General features: G+C 45.3%; 1 protein-coding gene across 3 annotated transcripts; it reads right to left on the bottom strand.

The window, feature by feature from the left end:
* Positions 1 to 92: 92 nt before the first annotated feature.
* Positions 93 to 11,550, bottom strand: PIK3IP1 (phosphoinositide-3-kinase interacting protein 1). Of its 3 annotated transcripts, none has more exons than XM_047088082.1 (6): positions 11,323 to 11,549; positions 10,199 to 10,459; positions 9,993 to 10,112; positions 8,838 to 9,038; positions 8,662 to 8,740; positions 93 to 1,819 (listed from the first exon to the last, which is right to left on the bottom strand). In XM_047088082.1, the coding sequence occupies exons 1-6, from the start codon at positions 11,390 to 11,392 to the stop codon at positions 1,615 to 1,617; spliced, it is 936 nt and encodes a 311-aa protein (XP_046944038.1). In that variant the 5' UTR covers positions 11,393 to 11,549; the 3' UTR covers positions 93 to 1,614. The 3 variants fall into 3 exon arrangements, with proteins under 3 accessions (XP_046944038.1, XP_046944039.1, XP_046944040.1); XM_047088083.1 differs by having other exon boundaries at positions 10,199 to 10,318; XM_047088084.1 differs by having other exon boundaries at positions 1,713 to 1,819; positions 8,618 to 8,740; positions 11,323 to 11,550.
* Between the last annotated feature and the right edge of the window lie 6,721 nt (positions 11,551 to 18,271).

Below are 18,271 nucleotides of genomic sequence, written 5' to 3'. Positions count from 1 at the left end.
TGAGGGAAAGCCAGAGCTTGCCACACAGGTATGGACAAGGTAACTAAAAACTTCCAGCTTAGCGGAGGAATGTCCTTGTACCCCATAAAAACTTGGTGATACACAGCTTTTTGTTTTTTTAATTTATACAAGTCAAATGCAGAGCAATTTACTGCACTTTATATGCAGGTATCAGAATGAGGTATATAAAACATGTACACAGAGAAATGCTTTTATAGAAAAGTAGAAACCAGTAATGTACTGTTCTTTTCTTCAGCATCACTAACACCAAGGGACCCATGAGGCCTAGGCGCCTCAGCAAACCACTCCCGGGAATAGTCTGCTGAAGAGAGTGGGCCCCTCTAAGCCCCCTTTCCACATGGGGCAGTGGAAGGAAGCTCTGGGTAGGGAGCACTGCTAAGGCCTCCAAGTGTGACATCAGGACTTGGAGGCCCTGCTGAGCCATTGGCTCAGTGAAGCACAGTGCTGTGGAGAAATGTTACTTTCCTCTCAGCCATGCCTATGCTCTATGACCTTGGGCATCACTTTCCCCCTCTGGGTCCCTGTGTCCAAAAGGCTTGAGGAACCCTAAGGTCCCTTCCAATGGTTCTGATTGTTTTACAAGTTAGGGGTTGTGAGCCTAGCCGTACTACCCTCACGGGAATGCATTAGCCTGGAGGCCACAGAGCCACCTGCAAACTCAAGCCACTGCAGGGGCAAGCCCTGAAGCACTTTATTACCTTGCCTCTGAGCTTAGTTTCTGAGTTAACCTCTCAGAAGCAGCTCACAAGGCCCCACAGTGTAATTCCCATAGGTTAGTTGGCTGATGTCTTACCCCTGCAAAATGAAAAGAGGCCAATGTCCACCCTGAACAAACTGTCTAGGGTTCCCCAGGTCCCCCTCGAGTCCTGTGGCCTAAGGCAGCCATAGATCCTTCTCTACCTTCTTCCCAGTGGAATGTTCAGTGCGATTCTTCCCTTCCTTTCCTTTCAAAACAGGAAGAGTCCCTGGGCCCAGGGCCAGCCCACAGTTATCAAGGCACATCACTGCTAGCAAGCTGGAGCACCCCCCAGGAGCCTCCAGCCTAGATCCCATTCTCAACCCATAGTTTTGACTTTTGTACAAATTCATTTCTGGTTCTCAAAGTCAGTAGGGAGTTCCATCCCAAATATTTTAAAAACTATATTTTTGAAATACTGCCTCCTGACCTGTCTGTCCCGAACTATGGATAACAGTATGCGCCACTCAAGCACACGGAGAACAAACAGAAAGGCGGAGACTGAGGCCATCTTAGATAATAAAGCACAGAGGAGCCTGGGGGAGCTCCTTGCCTGTCCCTGGTTCAGATCCAGGGCACAAGCAATGTTTGGAAGCCCTTGTCAGCAGCATTGCTGTGGGGGCTGCCACTGTCTCCATCCACAGGCAAAACCCTGCTCCAAGGGATGGAGGAGGAGCATTGGTAGGACCCTACCCAGACTTGCCCTCAGCACACCACCTGCTTCTGTTTTAGAATTAAGAAAACAAAAAGTCGAGGGAGGATTTTAACCACAACAAAAAGTGTAGATCCTCCCAGCTGAAGGAGAGTAGGATGTCCTGCACCAGTGTCTGCATGGGCTCTTGCCCATTGTTGGCAGCTCAGGCCCCAGGAGTGCCTGCCTGGCCCATGAGAGGGGCACTGCCCTCCTGAAGGTCCACTGGAGTCTGGTTGGTGTGGACCACAATAGTCTTCTCATCCACGATCTCACAGGTAGGATTGGTGAAGGCAGACAAGGGCAGGGTGATTCGCTGCATCTCCCTCTCACACACACGCTGGTCATGCTGCTCTTTCAGGTCCTTCCCCCTGGCAGGAAAAGAGGTAAGCATTGAGGCTGTGCCTCCTGAATGGCTTTGCTCATTAAATAGCAATGCTGCGCTCAGGCAGGGGCTGAGGCTAACCATGGTCAGCAATTCAGTAGCTGAGGTATAAGATTTCCATTTTGCCCTGACACGAAGTTCTTACACCTCTGGTCTCTGCGTCCTCATCTGTAAAATGGGTGTGTAGCAGCCTGAATCTCACACAGCTGCAGACAGGCTCAATGAAGATAGTGTATAGAAGAGAGACTCTTAAGATAACGATTTTGTTCTTTAAGCCCAGGGCTCCAAGAGACCCAGAGAACCATCTCAGTCCTAACCCATAAAGTTGTGCAGAAAACTGATCTGTTCTGAGACAGCTGTCTTGTCCTAAAGTGCTGGAAGGTGTGAGCCCTGGCTGGAAATAAGGACTGTCCCTAGCCCACACAGTGGGCAAAAGGGACTGAGGGCTATTCAGGTCAGTGGGAAACAATGAGACAATGACCATCAGACACCTTTAGGTTCACACATCTTTGAATTTTCATGGTGCTTAATGACTCAGGCCATGGTGTTGCCCCATTTTACTCAAATGGAGTGCTTACTCCATGCTAAGGATGATGTGTACCTTATCACACTTGATCCTTGGCTAAACCCTAAGAATTAGGTCTTACCATTCATTTTACAGATGAGGAAATAGCTCGGAGAAGTGAAAGAATTCTCCAATAACATAATGGGCTCAAACCCAAGTCTGCTGGACTCCAACTAATATTCAGAGAAGTTCTGAACCGATCAGAGTCACCCCAAAGAAACAGTGGCACAGGAACTCAAACCCAGTCTTCTGGCTGCACATGTAGGGTCCTTCCCACTGGCCTGGATTACCCCTGTTGCAGGCTGAAGGGTTTGGTGAGTGCCTAACACACTGCATACCACAACCAGCACCCAGGACCCAGATCTGGGTCCACACTAACATACTCTGAAGCCACAACTAGAAACATGGGCTCAACTGTCACGGGAAATCTTTCTGGAAGGAGCCCACCCCAAAGAGGCCTTGAAACTGAGAGCTGATGGATGACTAGGTGAAAAAAAAGCCTACTTCAGACCTCAGGAAGATAGCTGAGATCAGATGGATTACATATTCATCATGGTATAAGGTGCAATGACAAGTTTCCAGAGACTGGAGAACAGTATTGAGAAAACAGCAGGGCCTGGAGGGGCCTGGGGGCTGCACAGGTGCCTCAGAACTGTCTTTAAATCAACCAGTTTTCTTGTATTCTAGTACCAGCTCAGCCTTGACTGTGTGACACCTGGCAAAACAGCCTTGCTGAGCCTTGGTTTCCTCATCTATGAAAGGGGGACAGTATCTGCCTCAAAATAGCAATGAATGTGAATGCATTTTGAAAACACTGGAACTGCTGTAAAACTCACAGAGGAGATTATTATGATTTGCCCTGAATATGACTTGACTCACCAAGCAATGTTATCTTAATATGGTTTCCCAAGGAAACTCCTACTGACCAGCCAAGGCAATTATTGTTTATGTGACCTCAGTAACTCCCCTCCTCTCTGGGCCTTAATTTTATTATTTTTAAAACAAGGAGTTGGACTTGATAACCTCCAAGGCCCCTGATATTCTAGATGATCCCTCATAGGAGATGTGCTCTGATTCCCTAATTCTCATAAGGTCACAGAAGACAAATTTGTGAGTCACCCTAGGTGACTGAGTTTTTTGCATGTGCAACCCTGAGCACTTGCCCCATCCTTATCATTTGTCTCTACTGGACACCACCAACTCCTGCAGCAGAATAACCCCCAGAGCACTCCAAAAAGGAAATGGAGGGACCTGGGAAGACAGTTGTCTGGACCAAGTGCATCCCCACTCAGCCTAAGATTCACTTTGCCCTTGGGCACTGCTCATCAGTTACAGCTGCCACTACAGAAGGAAACCCTTTCCTCCATATTAAAGGCCAGATTCTTCAAGGTTGCCTATGTAGGTCTGGGTTTAACTTTATTAAGGGAGCCCTCAAGCCAGCAGAAGGCCAAGTGGCAATTAACAAAAGAGGTGGAGTATGCAAGTCTCCTTTGCCAGGGCCTGAGTTTCAAACTCTAAAGGGCTAAAGGAAGAGATAAAGTGAGAACTCATACATCCGGAGTGCCTACTAAGGTGCGAGGAAATGACCTTCCCATTACCCAGGATGAGAAGAGCTACCTATGCACCTACTGGATGCCATGCACTTTATACATGTACCATTTCCACACTAACTTTGCAAGATAGTATTATCCACATTTTATAGATAAACTGAGGCTTTGGAGTTGTCCTGCTTTCCTCAGCTACCTTTTTTTTTTTTTAATGTTTTTATTTATTCTTGAGATAGAGACAGAGCATGTGCAGGGGAAGGGCAGAGAGAGAGGGAGACACAGAATCCAAAGCAGACTCCAGGCTCTGAGCTGTCAGCACAGAGCCTGACACGGGGCTCAAACTCACGGACTGTGAGATCATGACCTGAGCTGAAGTTGGACACTTAACCAACTGAGCCATCCAGGCACCCCTACCTTTTTTTTTTTTTAAGTTTATTATTTTGAGAGAGTGCACGCACGTGGTGGAGGAGCAAAGAGAGAGGTAGAGAGAATCCTAATGAGGCTCCACACTCAGCATGGAGCCCAATGTAGGGCTTGATCCCATGACCACAAGATCGTGAACTGAGCTGACATCAAGAGTGGGATGCTTAACTGACTGAGCCACCCAGGTGCCCCCCTCAGCTACCTCCTTTACCAAGCATCTGGCTGTGGCCAGCTATCGATAATAGTCAGGATACATCATCATAAACAAGTCTTTCGGGGGAAAAAAATCAATTCATATTAATGGAGCAGAGTAGGACTGGAAGAACAGTCAGGGTAAAGGAAGGAGATGCTGGGATTCATCTGGATTACAGTCTCATCCATTTACAAGCCTCAAAACACACCCAACCCCACAGGCCTCCTGTTAATGGTGCCTATGAGTCCTGGAGATGCAGAGGATGTCCCCAGCTCCTTTTAAGATCTGAGGCCACCAGGCCTGCTGCACTGACCATCAAACAGCTCAGCCCCTTCTTATGCCTTTTTTTTTGGGGGGGGGGGGCGGTGGGGATAGGGGGCAGGCTGTTGTCTGGCAGCCAAGATAGAACAAAAGGTTTATTCACTGACTCAGCTCCTCCTAAGGGGGTGGAGTGGTGTTGACTTACAGTTTTTCCCTTGCCTTTTTATCAGAAAATAAATGCTCCCTCTGGATAGCACAGACACTGCACTTAGGGCAGGGAGAGGGAGCTGCAGACTGGCTGGCTGAGTCTTGTAGCCTAGACAACCGTGACAAAGACCCGACAGGCTGAGCCCTCACCCACACCCACCTGCCATCCTTATTCCCCTGAGAGGAAGCCTGGTTCCTGCTTGCCCTTCCCAGCCAGGGGAAATCTCCATCCCATTAGCCTCATGGTCTTTGGCAGAGTTCAGGGGTTGCAGTAATTCTATCCATGACTGCCCCAGGGCCAGAGACAGCAAGCGTGGATGGAGCTGCTGCCCACATCTGACATCCTCTTTGGAGTGACAGAGACACCCCAGACTTTCTTCAGGCAACACAGTTTCTTCCAAATATTCTTTTCACTGTTTGCCCAGTTGAAAGCAGTGCTGTACCACACTGCTACTCAGGAAAAGTTCCTCAAGGCAGCTAAGGCTATGAACACAAAACCTATGTCCAACTATACTGTCTAATTTCATCCTCACAACAAACCTGTATGGTATCTATTAGGATTAGAGATGGGAAGGCAGATGCAGAAAGGTTAAATCATTTATTTAAGCAAACAGCAGAACTAGGATTTGAACTCAGTACTGTCTGCAGCCACCAACAGGTAATATTGCCTTTTTAGGAAATATTAGAGCTGAGAGGATCATCATATCCAACCTCCTACCTTTGCACTTTTTACAGATGAGGAACGTAAATTACTTGTCCAATGTTGCACCCAGAATTGATGGCAGTTGCAGAACTAGATCCTGGTTCTTTTGACTTACAAGTCCAGCTATTTTATTTTGAAAGTTTCATTTTTCCTAATATCCTTTGCAATTCAAATTTGCAGGACACTGCTGAGCCTCGCTGAGCTTTTGGGAGATATTGTTAATCCTTGCACACATCTTACTGGCTGTGTAGCCTGGATGTGGTACTTAACTCTTCTAGGTCTCAGCAGCTCACTGTAAAACAGTATAAAAAGTGATCCTTCTAGTGTGGTCATGAGACTTGGGCCAGATGATCAGGGAAGAGCATTCAGTAGGGCCCTATTTATTTAAAAAGCATGCAACAGAGGCGCCTAGATGGCTCAGTCAGTTAAGCGTCCAACTTCAGCTCAGGTCATGATCTCACGGTTCATGGGTTCAAGCCCCATTTCAGGCTCTGGGCTGACAGCTCAGAGCCTGGAGCCTGCTTTGGATTCTGTGTCTCCCTCGCTCTCTGCCCCTCCCCCACTCGCACTCTGTCTCTCTCTCTCTCTCAAAAATAAGTAAACATATAAATAAAAATAAAAAGCATGCAATAAATGTTGGCTGCTATTATGATTATCTAACATGATTGGTGTCCTACTGCTTATATTTAATACTTATGATAATCTTGGGTGGGTGGGTATGGGTGCATGGAGGGGGCATATATCCCTATTCAATAGTCAAGAAACGGAGGTGCAGAGGAATGACCGAACCTATACACAACAGTTCTTTCCAGGACACTCTGTTCTCTGACTTTGGAGAGAGATGGGAGCTGAGAGCTTGCCTCTAGACCACATGCGGTTTCCTGTTATAGTCTGTTCTCAGAGCACTTTTGCTGAGGAAAGGGGTGGACCAGTAGTTAGTGACAGGGAGTCTGGTGACTTGGTGCCTTGCCCTGAGTTTACAGGATAGTAAATGCTAGGCTTCAGGGCAGTCCTATGACAGCCTAAAGAAGCAAATTTAGAAGAAAAAAAGGCCTGGCTTCCTCATTGCACATGAGAATTGAGCTCAGAATTAAGAACATTTAAGTCAGTTCAAATACCTAGAGGCCTGGAAACCATCACAAGATTGGAGTAAAGCCATACTCTATCCAGTGGCTGAGTTAAGAGGAAATATTTCAAAGGCTAAACTCAGCCAACAGGTTTAGGTCTGATTATGACTTGTAGGCCAAGGCTACCACATCATTTCCTCTAACTCTCTGAATGAACAAACAGGTGTCCCTGGACCTGCCATGTTAACCATCCCACTGAGGGCAACAGCCTTGGAATGGAGGTCAAGAGAACCTCTTAGGTCAATTCTTATTCTATTTGCATCTCTGCTCCCTGAATCATAGAAAATCAGAGAAGAAACAAGCGCTCAGAGAGTGCTAGTACAGTACTCACATTTTACAGAAAAGAAAAAACAACTATTATTTACTGACCACTTACTATCTGCTACACACTGAGCTAAGCAATCACATACCTTAGCTACAGCAGTGCTCTGCAGTAGGAAATAGAAGCAACTTGCCCAAAGTCACACAGCTAGTGACAGGACTAAGACTTGGCTCCACCAAATGCTAGGTGTGTGACCTCAGACAAGGTACGTATTGTCTCTTGCCTCTGTTTCCTAACATGTAAACTGGTTTCCTAACGTGTAAATAACAGCATTTACCTCATAAGATAAAGTGTGAGGTAACCATAAAAAATTAAATTAAGTTATTGTAACCATAATACCATAAGGGTGATTGTGTGAACTGAATTAAAGCATGCAAATTGCTTGAAGCAGGGTCTGGCATATGGTTAGTGTTTACTTTCTTGTTATTGTTGTTGTTGTTATTCTTACCCACTATTTCACCCTTTTCATCTGTAAAATGAGGAGGTTGACTACACTGTCTCTAAGGACACCCCAGGTTTATTTAATGCTGGGTGATCCATTGGGGCTGTGAACTCACAGCCCTTACCACTGGAAAATGCAGGCCACCATGTCACATCCCTTTTAGGAAGCCTTCTCAGACCTCAGAAGAGACGTATCAAAGCACTCGGGGCTAGAAGTCAAATCCCCTGATTTTGCCCAGAACGGCAAATAATTTTCCCAGAACAAGCCAGCACTGTAAAAATGAATGCAACTCTGGCTTATCATGCACCCACCACTGACTTTGAGAGCCTTTTCCACATGATATTTCAGGGGCCCTCTCAAAATGAGCATTCCTCCTCCTGTTGTCCCAGCCACAGGTCAGGTCCCTGAGTTTCCCAGGAGAAGCCTCTTTGGCTTTCTCATATGTAGTGATGAGTAGCAGATTCTATATCCTCCAGCTCTTTTTTTTCCTCCTGTCCTAAATAGGAGATCCCTGCTTACGGCCCAGGAAATTCAAGCCCAAACTGTGAAAGGAGTAGCTGGGAACCTTTTCTAGTAGAATTTTATAACTCACAGAAATAATTCAATCTCTGGGACCCTGCAGTGAGTGTCCAGACTGATTTCTGCAGTGCCACTCGCTTCCATACCAGGCATGTTGGATTAGACAGCAGAGAATTTGGTATCAAAAGAGCTGGGTTTGAATCTAGGTTCTGCCACTCCCAGGGAGTGTGACCTTGGGCAAGTCACTTCACCTCTCTGATGAAAGCTTCCTCATCTGTAAAATGAGGAACAAGAACTCCTACCTCACAATGCTTTTGGGTGAGGAGTAAAGACACTAAAGGAAAGGGGTTTTCTAAGGTCACCTGGTAAAGATTAGAACCAAGTCTGTACATCTTAAGCTTGTTTTCCTCTTTTAATACTTCACTTCCTTTTTGGGTATGTATGCTACAAAAAAGTCTGATTCAACTTTATGTACCTTCCTCCCGTCCTTTCAGAGGGCCCAGAAGAGAAGCTACTGACCTCTTGTAGGTGTAGCCCAAGACGATGCCAGCTCCAATGGCGATGATGATCACCATCATGGTAATGCCCAGCACATAGCCTGCCAAGGACAGGACACAAGGTCCCATTAGCCTCACCCCAGCCCATCGGCAAATATTTCTTGATGATTCGCATAAGGATGGGTGAGGCAATCGTACCCAGGGTTCCCAGGTCTTTTTTCTCCTTGGAGTTCACCCGCACCCGCTGGCTGATCCCAATCACTGGCTGCACAGCTGCTGCCTCACTCCGGGCAGGCAGGGCGTTGGCAGGAGCGAACACCTGCACCTCATCTCCACTTGGCACTTCAGACGCCTCCTCAGTTTCTGTTGTGAAGGTTGGAGGGGACTGGGAAGTGGTCTCTGGAGGTGAAGTATAAAATATCTCTCATTAGCGTAGCCTGAGTGAACTCCACAGCTGAAACTGTTGGGGGAGAGGGTCCACCTTAGAATGTCTGTACATATTGAAATCAATCCTTGCCCCAGGAGCAAGACCAGGTCTGATGGGGTCACACTACAGTTGGGACAAGGCAAATGTGAGGGGAAGGACATAAGAAAGAGCCTCTCCTGCCTCCCACGTCTTCATCTGTTCGAATCCTTGCCATCTTCCAAGGCCCAGCTCAGTTGCTATCTTCTCCAGGGGGGGTCCCCCTCTGCGCTAGGAAACAATCCACGACCCCTGTGAGCAGCTCACATTTACTGAGCCCACACTGCCTGCCAATCCCTATGTTATATGCTTTACATATTCCATTTAATCTAACCCTAGAGAATGGTCTTGCTGCCTCGGGAGCAACAAGCCTTCGTTCCGGAGTCTGAGAAACAGAGTCAAATCTGGACCCTGCCATTGCTTTGAATATGTCGCTAAACTTCTCTGAGGCTCAGATCCCACAACCAGCTTCTTTCCAGGAGGGACTGTGAATAGAGTGTCTTAACACACAGCATACGCTCCCCAAACGATCACTAAACGCTGAGGGAGGGGCTACCTAAGGGCGTTGAGACCTGGACTACTGTCCCGCGGGCTCCCCGAGGCTGCGCACCAAGCATGGAGCTCGCGGCCAAGGGGTGGGGCCTCGCCTCCCACGGTTGTTTACAAGGCGCTCGCGGGGGATGAGCTCACTCAGAGAGGCGGCGGCGGCCAATGGGCTTTGGGCTCTGCGGCCTGGAGACAGCCCTGGCCAATCGGGTGGCGCGGGGGCGGGGCGGGGCCGACCGGCGACGCGCGGACGCACGTGCGCAGCGGGTGTAAGGGCCGCTCCCAAGCTGCCTAACGTGCTGGGGGCCCTGGGGTCCTGAGGGCTTCAGGGTCTGGGCGGGTACCTGGGCAGTGCAGGTCCTCGCAAGGCCACTTCTCGGGAGCGCCGGCCTCGCCCCTGACGTAGCACCAAGGCCCGCGCGGGTCCTGGTCCGGGTTCCGGCAATAGCTGTGGTTGCCGGTGTCTGGGAAGGGAGAGAAGGCGCCATGGGACGGGGCCAGGACCCAGACCGCGGTCGCCGCCCGCCCTTCGCCCGGGGCGGACACTCACCACCCGACGCAGGGGCAGATGCCAGGCCGCTCTGCGCCTCCAGCCAGTTGAGGCATCGGAGGCCCGGCGCTGGGGAGGGCTGGTCCGCCCGGTACAGGTGGCCGTTGTCCCAGAAGCAGCCTGTGATGAAGAGGAGCCCCCCGGACACTGAGTGGCCGGCAGGGAAGCCGAGTCTATCCCGGCTGGGCGACGCTGGGCCCGTCGGGGCCCCCCTGCCCTCACTTGGAAAACCCCACCTGCCTTGAAGGGTTGTTGTGACGCCTGAAACAGAAGGAAGAGAAAGCGCTTCTAAAGCCCCTTGCTGGTGCCCGGCCCTCAGTCATTGCTCAGACAACGTTAGCTTGTTAGCATTTCATTTCATTTTTCTTTCTTTTCTTTTCTTCCTTCCTTCCTTCCTTTTCTTTCTTTCTTTCAAGCCAGAAAGCACTGCACAAGTGCAAGGGGTTGTTACTCTGGAACTTGTGGCCACTTTAGAGGAGGGTGTGGGGGAGGTCTGGGTTCGGGTTCCTTTTTGGAGACGTTCGGAGTTTTGGGTCGGGGGGCAGCCAGCCCTGAAATTCATCCCTGTGTTGTAATTCCATGTTACATAAACTCGGGTATTCCTTTCACGGATGTGACCACACTTGGACAAGCAACACTCCCTCCCAAGAGAATTCTTCAAAAGCCTTAATTCGGTCGGGCAAAAGCCTCAAACGGAGGGAACCTGCCTCATCGCTGCCTGGATGTGACTCCAAACTCCCACTCCCCTCAGCAGGAGAGTCACAGGAAGACGCTGGGGAAGGAGGGCCTGTGCCCTAAACACCCTGTGCAAAGCCCCTGAAAAGAGTAGGACTTAGTAGGGGAGATGAACCCCAAATTCCACCCACTCATGAGTCCCAGACAAGGAAAAAGAAAAAGAAAGTGGCTACTTGCCTTTGTTCTTAATGGCAAATATGGAGCTGCAAGCCACTGACAGGGAAAGGAGAAAGAAAAAAAAAAAAAAAAGCCTTCATAGGACAACAGAAACCAGCTAAAAGCTTCATTTCCTATCATCTTCCTGTGTAGCCTGGCCATGCTTAGGAAATAGGGAGCTTTACCCTTTCTACTTGATTAAGTTGCTGCAGGAAGGAAGATTGTAATCTCACCTCCAGATCCATAGGCTTCTGCTAGGAGCATGTTGCCGATGAGGAATGTTTTCACCCAGGCCAAGAGCATCCTCCTCTCCTTCGTCTTGCAGGTGACTGACCAACCAGTGCCCAACCGGGGTCCCCTTGGCGTCGGCTCTGCCTCCCAGTCCCAGCCTTGCAGTCAGACCTGCCCTTGTTATGCTCTTCTGGTAAACAGCCTCTCTTTAGAACTGGGAGCTTCCCAGCCAGCTTGCTGCAGCGAGGTGTTTTTCGGCTGAAAGGCGCCCCCTGGGTCCTAAGCCTCCTATGCCAGGCAAGATCACTAAGCCAAGAGAGAAACTCCCCCCAGAGAAGAGAGAGGCAGAGTTCAGGTTGTGCTTAGCAGAAAATCAGTTTGAGACCTACACTGACTGCATCCCCAGGGCTTTTCATCTCTTCTGTTTCCATTTGTGTGAGTACAGAAAGAGTAACTCTGTCAAGAGGCATCATTGTGGGGAGAAGGGTTTGAAATTATAGTCACAAGGGTGGACAATGTGCTAACTACACTAGTAGGAGGAATTCAAGACCACATAAGGGGCACAAAAAAGAGTATCTAGGTGGAAGTAACTCTTTATACTCATTCCTGAAAAAGAAAAAGGGCTTTTGTGGTTTCTATGTTTTTATGAACTTAAAAAAAAACAACAGTGTGACATTGCCAGGGTCAGATCAGTCACTTTCCTTTGTTTATATTTTTGGAGTGTCATACATATTAGGTATACAGAAGAGGTCTCTTTAGTTTAAAACACATGTTAGGCAAACGTTGGGACATTTGCTCAGCTATATTTAATAGTCTACCCTTTCTACCAGCCCTGAATTCATAGAGGAAGTTAAGTCAAATGTTTGCTTTTTTTCCCCCCCTCCACCCTGTGGGAAATCCATTCACAGTGATTTATATCCATCATTAAACCTCACCACATACATATGACTTAGGCCTTTTGGAGTTAGGCAGAAGGGTCCTCTTCCTGTTTGGCTGACAGTTTGAGTTCCCAGTTTGAAGCCTCAGTAAATGTGGAGACAGAACAGAGTGATTCTCCAGGACTACCTTGTGACTCAGGCAAATCTCAAAATAGAAATGAGAGACTGTTTCGATCGGAGGGCTTGTATCTTTAGGCAGTAATTTAGGGAGCAGAAAAAAAAAACTTCCTTAAATAAGTTTCAAAAGCTTTATCAAGGAAGAAAGCTAATGTCAATCCAACCACTGTGAAGTGAATTTGAATTTACTACAGTCAGATTTCAGACGTGGAAAGGGCAGAGATAAACTTAGTTTACTTTTTACAGAAGTTTGCTGACTGTGTTTGATTCCTTCAGTCCCTTTAATAAAACATGTTGCTTTGTTTTTGCAGTCACGCTCCTGTCTCCCCACACAAACTTCTGATCCTCTGACTCCTGACTTGGCCTATGCTAGAAATTACACAGAGTCTGTAAATTTAGTCACATGTATATATATACACAGATATGCCAAAATTTTATAATAATTTTCGCATAATATTCAGGGGTCTTTTTAAAAACACTTTTATTAATTTTACAATTTTTTGAGAACTTACTGCATACTAGATATAGTTCCAGATACTGACAAGTTGTCTGTGAATAAAATACTTGAAATCTCTGCCCTTACGGAGCTTACAATCTAGTAGGGAAAGATAAAGGATAAATATATAAAGTGTCAGGTGGTCTTAAGTGTTATGAAAAAAAAAGTGAAAGGATCAAGGAGAGAACAATGGGGTGTATTTCACTTGCTAAAGAAAGCTTACACTATTTTCAGGGAACCAATAGGCTTTTTCTGTAGGCAGAAGGCCAAAGAGGAGGTCCTTTTTCCTTGCAGATCCTACTCTTACACTACTATAAGAGAAATATGATACACATTTTGTTTCATTACATAAAATATATAGGTTTGCAAAAATGAGAATGCAGTTTATTATTACTATTTTCTGAGAATGCAGTTTTTAATTTCACAGCAGCAGGGGGTTCTTTTGGATTGATTCCTCAGCAGCTAATCTATTGCCTTTGTATGCAGTGAGTGCTCAATTATTGTCTGATGAAAAGCTCCTCAGACTCTGAAGGGCTACTTCTGCCAGATTATAATTCTTTCCCCTCCAGTTACAATAGAGACAGGCTATACACAAGCCTGTAGTACCATTTTCAGATTATCTACTGGGTCCATATAGGGGTGCCAGTATTTCTTCCTCAGAATCCCAAAGCTTCTTTACCTGTTTCTGTTATCTAAGTTTCCTATTCAGAAAACTACTATCTGCTGTAATTTACACACCTTGATATACAGAAAAAACATATTTTGTGCCATGTGTCTTATCAGGTACATCACTACCTGGAAAAGATATAAGACAGGCCAGAGGAGATTTTTTTCAGTTTAGTCATCTCTTTTTTTTCTCGCCTGTAAGGTATTTATCAGTGTGATTTGATTTTTTTCAGGAATGATAGGCATGTTTCTCAGTCCTTCAAAGACGTATCCTATTATAATAGGTTGAGTACCTTTTTTCCTCAGGGAAATTGGACTTAGTTAGAGATGTGCCTTTCATCATCATTGACGATGTTTTGGTCTTTTTCTTGATCTAGTTTTGAACTTTGTGTCATGTATTGAAGCAATATGGCTATATTTCATGACCTGTAGTTACTCCAAATTTCATATTTCTTCTGGAAATATTCCTGCAATAATAATATGATACAGCACTACTCATATACTCATTTTGGATTGTTTATATCCCTGAGGACAATGTTGTGAATACAATACTCTTACTAAATATTTCAGGGATGTTTGACTCTTGGTTTCATATTAAATCAGTACTGATCCAGAGAGACAAAGCCGTATTGTTAACTCAGGAAATAGCCTCCAAAGCATTTCCCAAGAAAGATGGGCAGTTCATCTTGATAACAGAGTATGTTAGTGGAAGGGCTCTGGTAAGGAAGCCATAAAGCTGTTAAAAGACTTATGAATCTTTTGTCAGCAAAAGAGGGCTAACGTGTTGGTAAAAATCTTTGGAGTAAGATCTAATGAGTTGACTCCAGCTATTCTCTCCATAATGTGCTTTAGAAGTAGCTACTGGGTCGCCTGGGCGGCTTAGTGGGTTTAGTGTCCAACTTTGGCTCAGGTCATGATCTCGCGGTTTGTGAGTTTGAGCCTGACATAAGGCTCTGTGCTGACAGCTCAGAGCCAGGAGCCTGCTTCAGATTCTGTGTCTCCCTCTCTTTCTGCCCCTCTCCTGCTCATGCTCTCGCTCTCTCTCTCTCTCTCTTTCTCTCTCCCCCCCTCTCAAAAATAAATAAACATTAGGGCGCCTGGGTGGCTCAGTCGGTTAAGTGTCCGACTTCGGCTCAGGTCATGATCTCGTGGTTTGTGAGTTCGAGCGCCGCGTTGGGCTCTGTGCTGACAGCTCAGAGCCTGGAGCCTACTTTGGATTCTGTGCCTCCCTCTCTCTCTGCCCCTCCCCTGTTCATGCTCTGTCTCTCTCCCTCTCTCTCTCTCTCTCTCTCAAAAATAAATACTAAAAATTTTTTTCTTAAATAAATAAACATTAAATATATATATTATATTTAATATAATATATATATTATGTATATGTAATATATATGATATATATATATATATATATATATATATATATATATATATAGCTACTGAGATTTTGCTGAAAGATATTTGGGTGTATAATTGCAAACTGAGCAGGAGATGATTTTATGAAGCTTGTTAAGGAAATAATATGCCAATATCTAAACCCCAAGGCCATTTTCTTTGAAAGTATGGCCTTCAATGAACTACATTATTTCCATTTTGATACACAGTTAAGTGTTTAATAAATGTTTGAAGGAAAGGGGAAAAGCAGAGTACCACATAAAGAGAAAGAGTCTAATAAGCCTACAGAGAATAGTAATTTTTTAAGGGTAAACAAAACAGCCAAGAGGGCTTGTGGATCACAGGTCACTTTCAGAAACAAGACATTCCACACTGAGGAACTGAGAAGCCACCCAAAAGCAGAGAACTTGGGAGTATCACATAACTGGTTTTGAGAAATAAAGGGAAGAATAAATTTCTCAAACACAAGTAGATTTTTACTTAGAGGCCAGTCTTAGAAAACATGGTTTTCACTTTGAGGAAAACACAGTCTTCAGTGTTGCAGGGATAACACTGGAGACTATAAATTTAATTGGCTGGTAAGACTAGTCTAGCTGTTGATATTTAAGGTAAATTAACCCAGCAAGCTACAGTTATGCCTCTTTTGGAAAAATCGAATATTCTTCAATCTCAGTAAACCGGAGCTGCAGCTTTTAAAATTTATCAACACCTAGTATGAGCTTTAGTGCTGACATTTAAAGCAAGAGAAGCATTATGTCAAATAATTCAGAGTGTAGGCTTTGGAAAGACCTGGATTCCAGTCTCAGCACTACAGTACGGTCTGGGGTAAATTACTTAGCATCCATAATTCTGAGTTTCCTTAGCCTGTTATTATCATGGTTAAGAGTATAGGTACCAATGTCAAGATTCAAATCCCAGCTGTCACTTACTAGCTATGTCATCTTAGGAAAGCTACTAAATTCTCTATGACTCAGTTTCCTTAAATGGAGTTTGAGAGAGAGAAAAATAGTACCTAACCCATTGGATTGTTGGTATTCATTCATCCCTGAATAAATTTCAGCTGTGTCAGTTTTTGTGTCAGTAACTTCTAACTTCAAATACTGAGTATATTTGCTATCTTCCAGAAACTTAGAATCTGGTTATAAAGATCAGGATAACACATATGAAAATGAAAACCATATAGGATATTTATAAGTAGGTGTTAAAGAATGTGATAAGACAATAAAGGTTTATTGATTCAATGATTATTAAACATCCAGTGTGCACCAGGCAGGCACTAAGTACCGAGTACTAGAGGGTGAACTCTACAGGGTCCTTGTTCTCAAGAAGATACTAGTAGGCAAAACAACAGTGAAATAGATGCTATGGTAGAGATTAGTACTGGGGGTGGTGGGAACTCACAGGAGGGGCATATGGCCTGGTTTTAAGAGGTTAGAAAAGGTTTATCAGAAAAAGTAAAATCTGAATGGGGAAGGAGTTAGTGTTCTTGGTAGGTCAGACAATGTGCAGAAGCCTAGAAATGTAGCCTGTTACTGTGGCTAGTGGGGAATTTAGGGTGGTGACTAAAATGAGGCCCCAAACCATGAAGCCAAAGAGGTGAACACTTGCTGACCAGGTTATGGAGGTTCCTGAGTGTCAACTTTATCCTGAAGGCAGTGAGGAGCCAGTAAAAGTTTTTTGTTTGTTTTTGTTTTTGTTTAGGAGCCACTAAAAGTTTTAAGCAAGAAAGTGACATGTTTTAGCAAGATCACTCAGGCTTCAGGGTAGAGAATTAGAAGTCAAGACAGAAAGCTGGAAGACCGACAAGGAGACTGTTGGACTAATGTAAGTAAGAGAGAATAGTGGAGCTGGATACAGAATTAAGTCAGGTCACCTGGGTTTGAATCCTGCTGTGCTGCTTAATAGCTAAATGACCTTATGCATATTATTAACCACCCTATGTCTCTGTTTCCTAATCTGAAAATTGGAGATGATAATAAAATTTACCTTAGAGGCTTGCTGTGAGGATTAAAGCACTGAGAACACATCTGCCTGGCACATAGTAAGTGCTCCACAAATTCAGGTAATGAGGATGAAAAGAGGCAAACTAGGAAGAAGAATAAGTAAGACTCCATGACTGAGGGATGTTAGGAGCAAGTAAGAAGAGAAGCTAAGGAAGTTAGTTTCTGGTTTGGAAGCTTAGGAGATGGTGGTGCCATTGAGATAAGGAACAAGAGGAAAAGCAGGTTGGGGGAGGCTAATAAAAAGCAGTCAAAGATGGGCAAATTGCAATCAGGAGTGTGATGTTAGAGAAGCTAAAGGAAGAGTGTTTCAGGAAGGAGGGAATGGTCAGCATTATTAAATGCTACCAGGAGGGTCGTGTAAGATAAGAGCTAAAAAGAATTCACGCTGACAGCATGGAACCTGTTTGGGATTCTCTCCCTCTCTCCCTGCCCCTCTTCTGCTCACATGCACACTCTCTTTCTCTCAAAATAAATAAACTTTAAATACATGAATAAATAAATATGGGGCACCTGGGTAGCTCAGTCAGTTAAGCATCTGACTTTAGCTCAGGTCATGATCTCACAGTTCATGCATTCAAGCCCATCATCGGGCTGCAGAGTCTGCTTGGGACTCTCTCTCTCTGCCCCTCCCTGACTTGTGCTTTCTCTCTCTCCCAAAATAAACATATAAACTTTAAAATAGATAGATAGATAGATAGATAGATAGATAGATAGATAGATAAAATAAAAAGAATCCATTGGTATTAGCAAAAAGAAGGCCATAGGTGACTTTGTCACGAGGAATTTTGGTGTTGGGGGCTGGGGGAGTTAAATGTTTGGATTATGGAAGGAAAAGGAGATGATGAAGGGAGAATGTGAGAATGGACAACTCTCTCAAGAAGCTTAGCTGAGTAGTACTAGAAGTGGCTGGAAGGATATGGGCAAGGCTGACATTGGACCGAATGCACTGATTTGACTACTGACTGGTAGGTAAATTTCTGACTGGTTGTGCATCCATTCTAATTGACTCATAGCCATGCCAGGGAGGTTAAGAAGGGAGCTGATTTGAGGATAAGTAATGGATTTGGCTTCAGTGCTTCTGAATTTGACATAGGGAATTTGAATTTGACATATGCATGTAGAAATGCCCAGCAAGCAGTTTGATATGGGACTAATGACAGAAAAATCAGAGTAAGATGTAGGTGAGTGGGGATGTGCTAAGGAGGTACCAGGACAAAAGCGGGCTGGGAAGAAGGCTCAGAGGAACTCTGGATCTAGCCTTAGATCTCATGAGCATAATGAGAGTATGTGAACTCCATGAAGGCAGGTGCTGGTGGGTGGGAAATGGGTCTCAAAGTCG

Source organism: Lynx rufus, unplaced genomic scaffold (genome assembly GCF_022079265.1).
Source record: "Lynx rufus isolate CCGP_SWC_20201006 ecotype Redwood Valley unplaced genomic scaffold, mLynRuf1.p SCAF_24, whole genome shotgun sequence".
NCBI classification, from domain to species: Eukaryota; Metazoa; Chordata; class Mammalia; order Carnivora; family Felidae; genus Lynx; species Lynx rufus.
The sequence above is the reverse complement of the archived record's forward strand: the minus strand, read 5'-3'. Positions and strand labels throughout refer to the sequence as shown.